The sequence below is a fragment of the Prunus persica genome, chromosome G4, assembly GCF_000346465.2.
Source record: "Prunus persica cultivar Lovell chromosome G4, Prunus_persica_NCBIv2, whole genome shotgun sequence".
NCBI lineage: Eukaryota > Viridiplantae > Streptophyta > Magnoliopsida > Rosales > Rosaceae > Prunus > Prunus persica.
Window position 1 is genome coordinate 8,804,925 of NC_034012.1, and position 15,240 is coordinate 8,820,164.

General features: G+C 34.5%; 3 protein-coding genes across 3 annotated transcripts; all 3 read left to right on the forward strand.

The window, feature by feature from the left end:
• Positions 458–3,806, forward strand: LOC18779494 (senescence-specific cysteine protease SAG39). Its single transcript, XM_020562233.1, has 4 exons — positions 458–944; positions 1,131–1,352; positions 3,467–3,548; positions 3,659–3,806. Exons 1-4 carry the CDS (start codon positions 458–460, stop codon positions 3,804–3,806), a joined length of 939 nt encoding a protein of 312 aa, XP_020417822.1.
• Positions 5,853–10,986, forward strand: LOC18779429 (macrodontain-1). Its single transcript, XM_020562234.1, has 2 exons — positions 5,853–6,222; positions 10,282–10,986. The coding sequence occupies exons 1-2, from the start codon at positions 5,853–5,855 to the stop codon at positions 10,884–10,886; spliced, it is 975 nt and encodes a 324-aa protein (XP_020417823.1). The 3' UTR covers positions 10,887–10,986.
• LOC18780238 (vignain) lies at positions 14,920–15,240 on the forward strand. The gene has a single exon (XM_007212421.1). The coding sequence runs from the start codon at positions 14,920–14,922 to the stop codon at positions 15,238–15,240; it is 321 nt and encodes a 106-aa protein (XP_007212483.1).

Below are 15,240 nucleotides of genomic sequence, written 5' to 3' on the forward strand. Positions count from 1 at the left end.
TTGAAGTTGATTAGAATGGCGATCCAATGGGTACAGATTCAATCCAATGGCCATTATCATTCAGGCATTCTAATCTAACATAGAATTCTAGAAACTATTAAGCTATATGATGAGGTAAAAAACGGGCCAACATTTCTTTGAAGTAAGAACACGCATTTTTGTATAATTAAGCCCATTGACCCATGAAATTTACACGCGTAAATCGGAAAGACTAGTTTTTGGGACTTGACGAAGGATTACCATTTAATTTGTTTATATCCTTAAAAGGATTTGAAATTAAATAAAAAAGATTGTAACCAGACATTTGTTGACATTAAAAAGATTTATTCTGGGAGTTATTACACGCGTACAAGTCTTTGTGTATAAAATCCCATGACCATTTTGCATGTTTTATGCCAATCATAATCATATTCTATTCTCTTAGTACACACACTAAGTAGGTGTTTACCACTTAATCATGGCTCTGCTCACCACAAACCAAGGCCAATCCATCTGCTTGGCCTTTTTTCTTGTGCTCATTTTGGCCTTCTGCTCCTCTCAAGCATCTTGTAGTCGCCAACTTTATGGTGAAGACAAAATCATGCTCCAGAGGTTTGAGGAGTGGATGGCTAAACATGGACGAGTGTATAAGGATGCACAGGAGAAGGAGCTGCGCTACGACATTTTCAAGTCCAATGTGGAATTTATAGAGGCTTTTAAAAAGAACAAGGACCAAAGGAAGTACACACTAAGCATCAATAAGTTTGCGGATCGCAAGAATGAGGAACTTCGAGCAATGCGTAATGGATACAATGTGAGGCAACATCTCTCCAAAAAAGCATCCAACTCCATGAAAGGAAGTCGAAACACTTTTTTCAAATATGAAAACGTAACCGAGGTGCCACCTTTCTGTGATTGGACAACAAATGCTGTAACCCCGGTCAAGGAGCAAGGATATGATTGTGGTAAGCATGCATGTTTAATTTTAATCTATAAGTTCATTATGTCATTAAACTATTATGTTGAATCGCACATTTAAGCAATTGTACTTATTTATCATGATGTCATACGGAGTTGTTGGGCGTTCGCAACAGTGGCAGTCGTAGAAGGGCTTAACTCTATTATAACAGGAGACTTAATTTCGCTATCAGAACAAGAGTTTATCGATTGTTCAACTAGTTTAGACGAAGATGGCTGCCATGGTGGTTTTTTGGAGAAGGCCTTCGAATACATGATCCCACGCAACAAGAGCCTGGTAACTGAAGATGATTACCTGGCCATAGATGAACCCGTTTGCTTGGCTGACTTCTATAACGCCCCCACCCGTTCCATAACTATAACTGGGTACGAGCAAGTGCCTCAAAACAACGAAAGTATCCTGCCCCATTCACATTTGTATAACATAACGTGGCACGGCTCTTCAACACAAATTGTTGTTTCTTTTCTTCAACGCAAGCAGAAACTGAAGAGAAGGTGGTTTCAATTACCAACCCCCCCATCATTAATCAGGCCCAAAATAATAACCTAGGAAGAAACAAACTTGACCTAAAAAAACACACTACGAAGAAACCAGAGAAGTAAAACTCTACAAAGCCTCCACACTAAAAGCCTAATTAGCAGAGAAGTTTCCCTGAAAACCGATCAAATCTCCATCATGAGATCAGTAAATACCGTATGCATTTCTTTGACGCATACTTTCCTTCCTTCCAATAACATTTGACTATTGATGGGCTTCTTGTTCTTCTAAAGGATGTTGCTTATATGATCAAGGTCTGTTAGCCTGAATTGAAGCTTGAAAACCTTGATGTCCTTAGACAAACGCCGTCTCCAAGGGTGAGAGGCATGCATAGCAAGAGAGGAAACGATATTTTTGAAAAAGAAATTCTGAAAAAATGTAAATACTAAAAATATAAGGAGATGTCATTGGAATTCTTTAAAAAAAAAAATAGAATAATGGAAAATTGGTTACAGATGCAATCTAATGACTAGGAATTCATGCAATAATTTTTTACGCTTTTGTTACAGATCCTTCAAATTTACGTTAAAGAGTTTTTAATTTTTAATTTATTTCATTTTATCAAATACGTTAAAGAGTTGGACCAAAATGGGATAGGACAACAAATTGGCCTTGACGAAGGATTACCATTAAATTTGTATATTTCCCTTTAAAGTAAGGATCTGAAATTAAATAAAAAGATTGTACTCAGGTTTTGAAATTGTATATATTTTATGTTTTTGATATTAAAAAGATTAAGGCTTTGTATTGAAGGACTTTATTGTTAATTGCAAATTCTCTACTCTTATTTGGCGAACAACCAAAAAAAAAAAAATATAGGTAAGGGAATTTTTTTTTTTTTTTTTTGGGGTGTCTCTAAGATAAAGGAAAAAAAATCTATCAATATGCGGAGTGTGTGTGTTCGAGAGGCTTCTATTTTTATTGTCGACACGAGTTTCCCACGTCGAAAATGTTAAGCCTTGGTTAAATTCATTACAAATTAGTTTTGGGCTGGATACTGTAATTCTTTTATACTTACTTTTCTTGTCATCCTTCGGTGCTTCGTGATTTGAAATAGTATATTATGCATAAGGAAATTCTTAATTGAATACACCCCCCTTAAAATGTGTTTTTGACAGGTTGAAAATTTTGATTAAGTCCGTTTTTCAGGGGAGACTACCGAAATTTCGGTAGAAGTCTCGGCTCTCTTTTCCTTTGTTTTAGGGGAAGAGGACGTTTGAAATTAGTAAGTGCGATAGGTATCGGTTGGATGTCAGAAATACCACAAGATCCGTCACATATTCCGACGAATTCAGGTCCTGTCATTTTATTTGTATTGTTATAGCTTGATTTTTTCAAGCTTTATCTTTTTTTTTAAATTATTCTAAGTTTGCAATCTTAGTTGGGATGCATATGTCAAAGTTTCTTCGATTTTGCGTGATCTTTAGTGAAGGTGCACCGGATTGTCTTAATTTTGATGTTTGGTAAAATATTGGCTTTTCACTCTATAACTTACCGGTAAGTTTTAGAGTAAAAGCCGATATATAACAGTCATGTAAGTGATGGAGTGAAAAGCCTATAACTTCCCGGTAAATTATAGGCTTTTTACTCCTTCAATTATAAGACGGTTAACTATTGGCTTTTCATGCTATAACTTACCGGTAAGTTATAGGCTTTTCATTCAATCACTTACATGACGGTTATATATCGGCTTTTACGCTATAACTTACCGGTAAGTTATTGGCTTTTCACTCCATCACTTACATGACGGTTGGATATTGACTTTTCACTCCAGCCTTATACAGAGGATGCAATTGGTAAGATTCTGGACATCACATCAGATGCCAAGAAGAAAAAGTTGAGATGTCTGAAGTGGCAAAGCATTTGTTGACCAAGATTGGTGTTGATACCAATGCCATGCAATCTTGAGAGATTCCTTGAGCCTAGGAAAGACTTTGTGTTTATTTCTGTATCTTGGTTTATTGGTTTTAGGCAGCACTGGACTTTCTTCATGGGAAAACGGCATTACTGCTCTTGTACGTTTTGATCCTGTTTATAGTTTTGGGATTTTATGGTAGTTTTGTGGTTTTTCCATTTAAAGCATGAATCTGTAATATTTATCCACATACAACAATGTAGCAGGAATAGTCTCATGACTTTGATATCTAATCTACTTTAATCTAGGATTTCCGACTACATCTTCCTCTGGGAGCCTTACAAGTTACAGACCTTCGCTTTAATCAATTGTGATTCGTTCAATCCAAGTCTGGCCAAGGGAATTGTAAGGGATTGTTTAATCAATTGGCAAATTTCAGTTGTTAGTCCAGTTTAGTTTGTAATTCACATCTTCCCTCCTTTCTCATCTCCCCGAGATACCGATTGCTGAGGAAAAAAGTGGAAGAAAATAACACATACAGTTTTTGTTTGTCAATTAGTCTCAAAATCTTGTATGCATGTTAATTATGATAGAATGTGAATTGCCAATCATTAACTAGGGTATGCTTTGTAGTGGATAATTGTTTCTACAAGTCTGATGCAACTCTATTGAAATGAACACCGATTGCACTCTTCAATCCTTGGTATTTCGTTTTGAATTTCGAAGAATTATTCATAGAAATTAAACAAAAAGTCACAGAATTTTTTTAAGGCAAAAGCTGTTTCAACCACATGATAAAACATTGCTTAACATATTACACAACACCTTTAGGATAGTCGTTTCCATTCACTCTGGGGAGAAGGTAGTGAAGAAGTAGTTCTTCTTCTGAAGGCGTGAACCTGTACCCAACTGGAACTTGATAGCCACCCATACTTAATTCTTAACTAGGGTTTCTAATTAATGATGCGCAGTAAGAGAAAAACCAAAGGCTGCAAGTGAGAGAGCAACTAATTATTTGGGGTGTATTTATAGTGGTTGAATTTCTTGTAACCCAAGTTCAAGTTCCGAATTATTTGGGTAATTATTTTATGGACTAATCAGGGCTTGACATGTAAGGTGGATTGAGATAAATGAGCATATATACCGGGTGTATTTTGTTGCAGATAATTATGCCAAGGAGAATAAACTAAATCATTGATATGTTATATATTTCTCTTAGATAAAGAAAAAATTTTAGATAATTTGAAAAAATTTCTTAGATGAAGATATGATTTTAGATAATTTGAAAATTCAACCACAAGGATCATAAAAGTCTTTTTTCGTTTGCCAAATAAAAACGTAAGAAGAAAAACAAAGTGTAGGAAAAAAAAAAAAAAAAGAGCAATCAATCACATATATGTGTGGCCTACCCACACTTAAAAGACTAGACAACTTCTTTCTGCAGATTTAGAAGCCAATGGCCATGGATTGCCATTTAATTTATTTATCCAAGCTAAACCCTAATATTCCAACTGAAAACCCTAATCCAATTGGGAATTCTTATTATAGTATATATAGTTTTTAAAAACCCTTAATCTTTTCAATTTGAAACGAACTTGTAAAATCATAGTATATATAGTTTTTATCTTGATATAATTGATGGTCTAAACTATTATAAATTAATATAATATACAGAACGGAAGACTCGAACTTAAGTACAAAGGGTGAGCTCACTACGTCTAAACTGCATTTGCAATATATGATTTTTACATCACTTGTTCATATTTTGATGGCTGAAATGTGTATAAAAATGGAGATCATGGGGCGAGACGGTTGCAACGATTAGAGGAACCTGTGGGTTTTTGGAGCCTGATTGGCTCTTCAATGTTCTTCCTCAAAACAAAAACAAAAACATTAATGTTCTTCCTCAAAACAAAAACAAAAACGTTCTTCCTACAAGTAATGCAAACGTGTCCCAACAAGGAAGGGAGAGGAGGAAGGAGCTAGATGATGAAGAAATATCGTGTTCTGTTCAAGCATTTCTTTGAAGTAAAAACACACGTTTTTGTATAATTAAGCCCATTGAGCATTGACCTACGAAATATACGTTTTAGAAAGTGTTAGACCAAAATCGGAAAGATTAGTTTTGGGCCTTGACGAAGAATTACCATTTAATTTGTTTATATCCTTAAAAGGATTTGAAATTGAATAAGAAGATTACAATACCAGGTTTTGAAATTCTCTTTAACTAGGCCCGTGTTTTTTATATTAAATAGATTAATATTGGGAGTTATTACACGCGTACAAGTCTTTGTGTATAAAATCCCATGACCATTTTGCATGTTATCAGTACACACACTAAGATACCTCTCGACTCTAAGTAGGTGTTTACCACTTAATCATGGCTCTGCTCATCACAAACCAAGGCCAATCCATCTGTCTGGCCTTTTTCTTGTGCTCATTTTGGCCTTCTGCTCCTCTCAAGCATCTTGTAGTCGCCAGCTTTATGGCGAAGAAAAAAACATGTTCCAGAGGTTTGAGGAGTGGATGACTAAACATGGACGAGTGTATAAGGATGCACAGGAGAAGGAGCTTCGCTACGACATTTTCAAGTCCAATGTGGAATTTATAGAAGCTTTTAACAAGAACAAGGACGGAAGGAAGTACACACTAAGCATCAATAAGTTTGCGGATCGCAAGAATGAGGAACTTCGAGCAATGCGTAATGGATACAATGTGAGGCAGCATCTCTCCAAAGAAGTGATCACCTCCAACTCCATGAAAGTAAGTCCAAATACATTTTTCAAATATGCAAATGTAACCGTGGTGCCACTTTCCTGGGATTGGACTACAAGTGCTGTAACCCCGGTCAAGGACCAAGGATATGATTGTGGTAACACTAGTAAAAAAAACCCCTTGCGCGACCAAATTTTGCGCGACGAAAAACTATTCGTCGCTCAAAGTCACTTTGCGCGACAAAACTCAAAACTTCGTCGCTCAAAGTCTTGCGCGACCAAATTTTGCGCGACGAAAAACAGTTCGTAGCGCAAAGTCACTTCGCGCGACAAACTTTTGCGCAACGACAATACATCGTCGCTCAAAGTCTTGCGCGACCAAATTTTGCGCGACAACAATACATCGTCGCTCAAAGTGACTTTGCGCGACGCAACAATGAACTTCGTCGCGCAAAGTCCTTATAAAAATAAAAAATATATATTTTAAAATCTTTGCATGACGTAATCCAAACATTTCGTCGCCTAAACTAATTTATTTTTGTTTTTTATTTTGTATGCATAACACTTAAGAAATTAAACAGTATATATATTTATTAAGTAGCTTTAAATTTATTATTTTAGATCGGATCGGATTTTTGTTAGAAAAATATATTATTGTTGTTCAGATTGGGTTTTTGTTAGAAAATATATATTTTAAATTGACGATCGAATTAGTTCATTGTATTCATATAGGGTCAAGGAGTGTAGCTGTAAAAAATCATCAAAATCGGAGTTAAAATAACCGTTAAATCGTGATTTTTCATTATAACCGTCGAAAAGTTTTGTCCCATTACTTGATCTCTGAATGTTTATTTTTTCCGATTTTTGGCGTATATGATCTCGAAGTATAAACAAACAAGTTTGACGGTTGGATCGTTGAAACTAGTTTTGGTGAATGCATATGCCATCAAAACAATATATTCACTAACAATTAAGAGTTTATTTATACGTTCGTTAAATATAACATAAGATTTTGTGGTATCCACTAGTGTAAATATTTTAAATTGAAGATCAAATTCAGTCATTGTATTCATATAGGGTCAAGGAGTGTAGCTGTAAAAAATTATCAAAATCGGAGTTAAAATAACAGTTAAATCGTGATTTTTCATTATAACCGTCGAAAAGTTTTGTCCCATTACTTGATCTCTGAATGTTTATTTTTTCCGATTTTTGGCGTATATGATCTCGAAGTATAAACAAACAATTTTGACGGTTGGATCGTTGAAACTAGTTTTGGTGAATGCATATGCCATCAAAACAATATATTCACTAACAATTAAGAGGTTATTTATACGTTCGTTAGATATAACATAAGATTTTGTGGTATCCACTAGTGTAAATATTTTAAATTGAAGATCAAATTCAGTCATTGTATTCATATATGGTCAAGGAGTGTAGCTGTAAAAAAAAATCATCAAAATCGGAGTTAAAATAACCGTTAAATCGTAATTTTTCATTTATAACCATCGAAAAGTTTTGTCTCGTTACTAGATCTCTGAATGTTTGTTTTTTGTGATTTTTGGGGTATACGATCTTGAAGTATATACAAATAAGTCTGACGGTTGGATCGTTGAATGGTGTGTGTATATATATTTATTTATTAAGTAGCTTTAAATTTATTTATTTTGTACGTATAGCACTTAAGAAATTGAATAGTATATATATTTATTAAGCAGCTTTAACCTTATTTATATTTTAAATTGTAAAATAAAATAATTTTATTTTTATTATTCATAACAATTATTTTTATAAATATTGTGTTACGAACCAATTTTTCGTCTCTTAAAAGTTTGCGCAACCAACAATTTGTCGCGCAAAACTCTAAAAATTTGGACGGGTACCAAAAATGGGACGCGGGATTTTAAAAAAAAATAAAAAAATTTTAGACTTTGCGCGACCAATATTTTTTGTCGCTCAAAACTTTGCGCGACCAATATATATTTTTCGTCTCGCAAAAATTTGGGCGGGTACCAAAAATCGGACGCGGGAATTTTTTAGACTTTGCGCGACCAGTATGTATTTTTCGTCGCGCAAAAATTTAAAAATTTTGGCGGGTACCAAAAATGGGAGGCGGGGATTTTTATTTTTTAAAATAATTTTTTTAGACTTTGCGCGACCAATATGTATTTTTCGTCGCGCAAAAATTTAAAAATTTTGGTGGGTACCAAAAATGGGACGTGGGGATTTTTATTTTTTTAAATAATTTTTTTAGATTTTGCGCGACCAATATTCCTATATTCGTCGCGCAAAAATTTAAAAATTTTGGCGGGTACCAAAAACAGGACGTGGGGATTTTTATTTTTTTTAAATAATTTTTTTAGACTTTGCGCGACCAATATTCCTATATTCGTCGCGCAAAAATTTAAAATTTTTGGCGGGTACCAAAAATGGGACGCGGGGATTTTTATTTTTTTTAAATAATTTTTATAGACTTTGCGCGACCAATATTCCTATATTCGTCGCGCAAAAATTTAAAAATTTTGGCGGGTACCAAAAACGGGACGCGGGGATTTTTATTTTTTTTTAAATAATTTTTTTAGACTTTGCGCGACCAATATTCCTATATTCGTCGCGCAAAAATTTAAAAATTTTGGCGGGTACCAAAAATGGGACGCGGGAATTTTTATTTTTTTTAAATAATTTTTTTAGACTTTGCGCGACCAATATGTTTCGTCGCGCAAAACTTTGCGTGACCAATATTCCAATATTTTTCGTCGCCCAAAGTGATACGGTTTTTAAAACCGAAATAACTCATCCACCATTTTCTCAATGCCTTTCTCTACTCTTACCTCTCCTTTCTCTTTCCCTCTCCCCAAATCCCACCATTTCTCTCACTCACTCCTCTCACTTAATCTCTCATCTCTCTCTTCACTATCTCTCACTATCTCTCACTCACTCTCTCATCTCTCTCACTCACTCTCTCATCTCTCTATCACTATCTTCTCTAATTCTCTCACACTCACTTCTCCCTCTCATTCTCATTCACTCTCAATCTTGCCAAAAGGTATATTCTCTCCAAATTTTAAAATTTTTTCATTAATATGTGTTTTTGGAGTTAATTTTGAGTTTGTGTGGGTTTTGGGGTTGAGTAAAGGGGAAGGATTGGAGTTTGGGTTGGATTTGTGGTATAACAATTTTAGGGGAGATTATGCCTTCTTTTTTTTTTTGTGGTTATTTGACCATATTTATTTTTTTTGTAGGGAATCATCGAGACTTTGACTGCTAAAGTTGAGGATTAGGAAGCTATCAAAACATATCCTCCGCCACTACCACCACAATACGCTTGTATTAGGATTTTATTATTGTACTTTGTTAATTTATGTGTACATTTTGAATATTATATATATATTTATTGGATAATTTAATCACTATTTTTCATATGTAATTTTATTTTGAATATGTCAATTTAAATTAAAGTAATTAAAAAAATCATACAATTAATTAAATTTAAAAAGTAAAAATTAATATCAATTTAAATTAAAGTAATTTTAAAAAGAAATCATACAATTAAATTAAATTTAAAAAGTAAAAATTTGAAAAAATTCATATAAATAAATTCATATTAAAGAAATAATAATAAAAAAAGTCAAAAACCTTGCGCGACAAAATATTTCGTAGCGCAAACTATTAAATTAGTTTATTTTAAATTTAAAAAATTTAAAACAAAAAATATTTCGTCGCACAAAACTCAAAAAATTTGGGCAGGTACCAAAAATTGGACGCGGGAATTTTTTATTTTTTTAAAATTTTTTTTAGACTTTGCGCGACCAATCTTTTTCGTCACGCAAAGTCGCTTTGCGCGACCAATATTGTTTCGTCGCGCAAAGTCACTTTGCGTGACCAATGAAAAAACTTCGTCGCGCAAAGTCTTTCTTCACGATCTTTGCGCGACGGATTCTGCGCGACGAAGTTGCTGTCGCGCTGAAATTTGTGCGACTACAATGTATTTTGCGAGACGAAATTCTCTTCGTCGCGCAAAGTGTAAAATGTAGTAGTGTAAGCATGCAAGATTAATCTATATAGTCTAATACTTTCTTGTCGGACAATCTGACAATATAAAATCTTGAATCATGCATTTAAGCAATTGTTAATGTTAATTTTTTATTATATAAATACATTCTCTATCCAATCGTGGCTTAATTATGAACGTTTGTTGTCTCAATATCATGATGCTATAGGGAGTTGTTGGTCGTTCGCAACAGTGGCAGTTGTAGAAGGGCTTAACTCTATTATGACAGGAAACTTAATTTCGCTATCAGAACAAGAGATTATCGATTGCACAACTAGTTTCGAAGATGATGGCTGCCATGGTGGTTTTGTGGAGAAAGCCTTCGAATACATGATCCAACGCAACATGAGCCTGTCAACTGAAGATGGCTACCCTTACAAGGCTGTAGATGGTGGCGTTTGCTTGGATGACTTCAATAATGTTGCCTCCGGTGCCATAACTATAACCGGGTACAAGCAAGTGCCTCAAAACAACGAAATTGCTTTGTTGCTGGCTGTTGCCAACCAGCCAGTTTCAGTTTATATTGATGCAGAAGCAGAAGAGTTCAAACATTATTCGGGTGGCGTGTACACTGGACCATGTGGTACAAACTTAACCCATGCTGTTACTATAGTTGGATATGATACTACTGAGGATGATGAGAAGTATTGGCTTATCAAAAATTCTTGGGGAGAAGAATGGGGGGAGAGTGGATACATGAGGATTCAAAGAGACTTTGATGCCAATGAAGGACTATGTGGTATTGCTATGGGAGCTTTTTATCCAACCGTATGACTTATCAAATGAAAGAAGCAGCTAGGAGCTGCAAATTCATACATGGTCATGAGATCTTAGAGCTATAACTTAGTATGATTAAGCTTATTTATTCTTTATGTTTCTTGTTAGTTGTAAAGTTTTGTCGTTTTATTAATGAATAATGATAGCTTTCCATTACATATTTACTGATAGCTAGCTTGATTTCCCAATTCAACACAACTTGTTTTTTCTTTTTTAATTGGGTTGGGCTAATTTAACCTAGCTAGGTTCGTTAAAACTTAAAAGCAGAAACTGAAGAGAAGGTGGCTTGAATTACCAACCCCATCAGGCCCAAAATAATAACCTAAACTAGCCAACATAATTAAACTACGTACGAAGACACAAACTTGGCCGAAGAAGCAAAGTAAAACTATACAAATCCTAATTAGCAGAGAAGTTTCCCAAAAACCGATCAAGCCTCCGTATACATAGATTGTCTTCCAATTCAGATCAGGGTGCTAAAACGTAGCTCAACCAACTTCAATTGTCTTGTCGTGCAACAATTCTTGATAAATGGTTGATGCATCTTGATCTCATAGGAGATTCAAAATGCCTACATCTTAAATATCTCAACCAGGAGTATGCTTGAGAGAGAGAGAGAGAGAGAGAGAGAGAGGAACCTGTTGCGTGAGAGCCCGAGAATTACAACAAGCAATCTTCATGAATTGCTCTTCAATTTCAAAAAACACACTTTCCCATGGAACCCGGTGGTGTTTATTTTGTGAGATCAAATTCCGAGTCTTAGTATAGCCGCGCGGCTATGTGGTTTATAAAAAAAAATTCTAAAAAAATTCTAAAAAAAAACCCTTCTATTTGCATTATTTTATACCGGTAAGTTAATGTAAAATGCCTATATATCTGAGAACACAACATCCTTCCTGTCATTTATTGAGTAAATACTTTATTTTTCTAAAAATACCATATCTTACCGGTAAGTTACAATGTAAAATGCCTATATATTTGATAACGCAACATCCTACCCATAATTTATTGAGTAAATAGCGTATTTTCTAAAAACATCATATCTTACCGGTAAGTTATAGTGTAAAATGCCTATACATGGGAGAACGCAACATCTTATCCCTAATTTATTGAGTGAATTGCCTAATTTTTTGAAAACACCATATCTTACCAGAAAGCTATAGTGTAAAATGCCTATATATCTAAGAAAAAGACAACTTAACCGTAATTTATTGAGTTAATAGCCTATTTTTCTAAAAACACTAAATCTTACCGGAAAGTTATTGTGTAAAATGCATATATATCTGAGAACGCAACATCTAAAATGCCTATATATCTGAGAACGCAACATCATACTCGTAATTTATTGAGTAAATAGCCTATTTTTCTAAAAACACCATATCTAATCGGTAAGGTATAGTATAAAATGCCTATTTATCTGAGAACGCAACATCTTACCCATAATGTATTGAGTGAATTGACTATTTTTCTGAAAACACCATATCTTACCAGTAAGTTATAGTCTAAAGCGCCTATATATCTGAGAATGCAACATCTTACGCGTAATTTATTGAGCGAATTGCCTATTTTTTTGAAAACACAAACGCTGTCGCCAAGGGTGAGAGGCATGCATAGCAAGAGAGGAAACGATATTTTTGAAAAAGAAATTTTGAAGAAATTTTGAAAAAATGTAAATACTAAAAATATAAGGAGATGTCATTGGAATTCCTTTTATATAAAAAAAATAGAATAATGGAAAATTGATTACAGATGCAATCTAATGGCTAGGAATTCATGCAATAATTTTTTACGCTTTTGTTACAGATCCTTCAAATTTACGTTAAAGAGTTTTTAATTTATTTTATTTTATCAAATACGTTAAAGAGTTGGACCAAAATGGGATAGGACAACAAATTGGCCTTGACGAAGGATTACCATTAAATTTGTATATTTCCCTTTAAAGTAAGGATCTAAAATTAAATAAAAAGATTGTACTCAGGTTTTGAAATTGTATATATTTTATGTTTTTGATATTAAAAAGATTAAGGCTTTGTATTGAAGGACTTTATTGTTAATTCCAAATTCTCTACTCTTATTTGGCGAACAACCAAAAAACAAAATTATAGGAAAGGGATTTTTTTTTTTTTTTTTTGGGGTGTCTCTAAGATAAAGGAAAAAAAATCTATCAATATGCGGAGTGTGTGTTCGAGAGGCTTTTATTTTTATTGTCGACACGAGTTTCCCACGTCGAAAATGTTAAGCCTTGGTTAAATTCATTACAAATTAGTTTTGGGCTGGATATTGTAATTCTTTTATACTCACTTTTCTTGTCATCCTTTGGTGCTTCGTGAATTGAAATAGTATATTATGCATAAGGAAATTCTTAATTGAATACACCCCCCTTAAAATGTGTTTTCGACAGGTTGAAAATTTTGATTAAGTCCGTTTTTCAGGGGAGACACTGCCAAAATTTCGGTAGAAGTCTCGGCCCTCTTTTCCTTTGTTTTAGGGGAAGAGGACGTTTGAAATTAGTAAGTGCGATCGGTATCGGTTGGATGTCAGAAATACCACAAGTTCCGTCACGGATTCCGACGAATTCGGGTCCGGTCATTTTATTTGTATTGTTATAGCTTGGTTTTTTCAAGCTTTATCTTCTTCTTTTTTAATTATTCTAAGTTTGCAATCTTAGTTGGGATGCATATGTCAGAGTTTCTTCGATTTTGCGTGATTTTTAGTGAAGGCGCATCAGATTGTCTTAATTTTGATGTTTGGTAAAATATTGGCTTTTCACTTGATAACTTACTGGTAAGTTATAGGCTTTTCACTCCATCAATCACTTGACGGTTAAATATTGGCTTTTCAGGCTATAACTTACCTGTAAGTTATAGGCTTTTCACTCCATCACTTTTAAGACGGTTAACTATTGGCTTTTCACGCTATAACTTACCAGTAAGTTATAGGCTTTTCATTCCATCACTTACATGACGGTTATATATCGGCTTTTACACTATAACTTACCGGTAAGTTATTGGCTTTTCACTCCATCACTTACATGACGGTTGGATGTTGACTTTTCACTCCAGCCTTATACAGAGGATGTAATTGGTAAGATTCTGGACATCACATCAGATGCCAAGAAGAAGAAGTTGAGATGTCTGAAGTGGCAAAGCATTTGTTGACCAAGATTGGTGTTGATGCATCCTTGAGATATGCTATCCATCTCATAACAGCTTCTGCCTTGGCATGCCAAAGCGGAAGGGAAATATTGTGGAGATGGAGGATATTAACCGAGTTTACCATCTGTTTTTGGACGTAAAGAGATCAACACAGTACTTAATGGAGTATCAGAGTCAGTATATGTTCAGTGAGGAAGGTGATGAGGATGATACCAATGCCATGCAATCTTGAGAGATTCCTTGCGCCTAGGAAAGACTTTGTGTTTATTTCTGTATCTTGGTTTATTGGTTTTAGGCAGCACTGGACTTTCTTCATGGGAAAACGGCATTACTGCTCTTGTACGTTTTGATCCTGTTTAGAGTTTTGGGATTTTATGGTAGTTTTGTGGTTTTTCCATTTGAAGCATGAATCTGTAATATTTGTCCACATACAACAATGTAGCAGGAATAGTCTCATGACTTTGATATCTAATATCTACTTTAATCTAGGATTTCCGACTACATCTTCCTCTGGGAGCCTTACAAGTTACAGAATCTTCGCTTTAATCAATTGTGATTCATTCAATCCAAGTCTGGCCACGGGAATTGTAAGGGGTTGTTTAATCAATTGGCAAATTTCAGTTGTTAGTCCAGTTTAGTTTGTAATTCACATCTTCCCTCCTTTCTCATCTCCCCGAGATGCCGATTGCTGAGTAAAAAAGTGGAAGAAAATAACACATACAGTTTTTGTAACTATCTTGTAATACTTGTGCTTAGTTGGTGTTGTTGTATATTTGTTTCAAAAGGATTTATTGGAGTAGTTTCCTTTTCCAGGATACAACAATATGTACTGCTTATTATCCAACCACATGAGATATCAAAGTGCCTCAAAATACATGATCCTACACAATAGGACCCTAGCAACTGAGGATGGCTACCCTTACAAGGCTGTAGATAATGGCATTTGCATGGCTGACTGGAATGCTTCTACCGGTGCTATAACTGTAACTGGATACGAGCAAGTGCCTCAAAACAACGAAAGGGCTCTATTGAGGGCTGTTGCGAACCAGCCAGTTTCAGTTTATATTGATGCAGAAGCAGAAGAATTCAAATATTATTCTGGTGGTTTGTACAAACTTAACTCATGCTGTTACTATGTCGGATATAATACTACTCAGGATGATGGGACTAAGTATTGGCTAGTCAAAAATTCTTGA

Excerpts from the sequence above, each read along its gene's own strand:
- LOC18779494 (XM_020562233.1), top strand. The coding sequence starts at position 458 with ATGGCTCTGCTCACCACAAACCAAGGCCAATCCATCTGCTTGGCCTTT. Across the intron at positions 945-1,130 it reads GGAGCAAGGATATGATTGTG|AACAAGAGTTTATCGATTGT; the intron begins GTAAGCATGCAT and ends TTTCGCTATCAG. Across the intron at positions 1,353-3,466 it reads AGTGCCTCAAAACAACGAAA|GCAGCACTGGACTTTCTTCA; the intron begins GTATCCTGCCCC and ends TATTGGTTTTAG.
- LOC18779429 (XM_020562234.1), top strand. The coding sequence starts at position 5,853 with ATGTTCCAGAGGTTTGAGGAGTGGATGACTAAACATGGACGAGTGTAT. Across the intron at positions 6,223-10,281 it reads GGACCAAGGATATGATTGTG|GGAGTTGTTGGTCGTTCGCA; the intron begins GTAACACTAGTA and ends ATGATGCTATAG.
- LOC18780238 (XM_007212421.1), top strand. The coding sequence starts at position 14,920 with ATGATCCTACACAATAGGACCCTAGCAACTGAGGATGGCTACCCTTAC.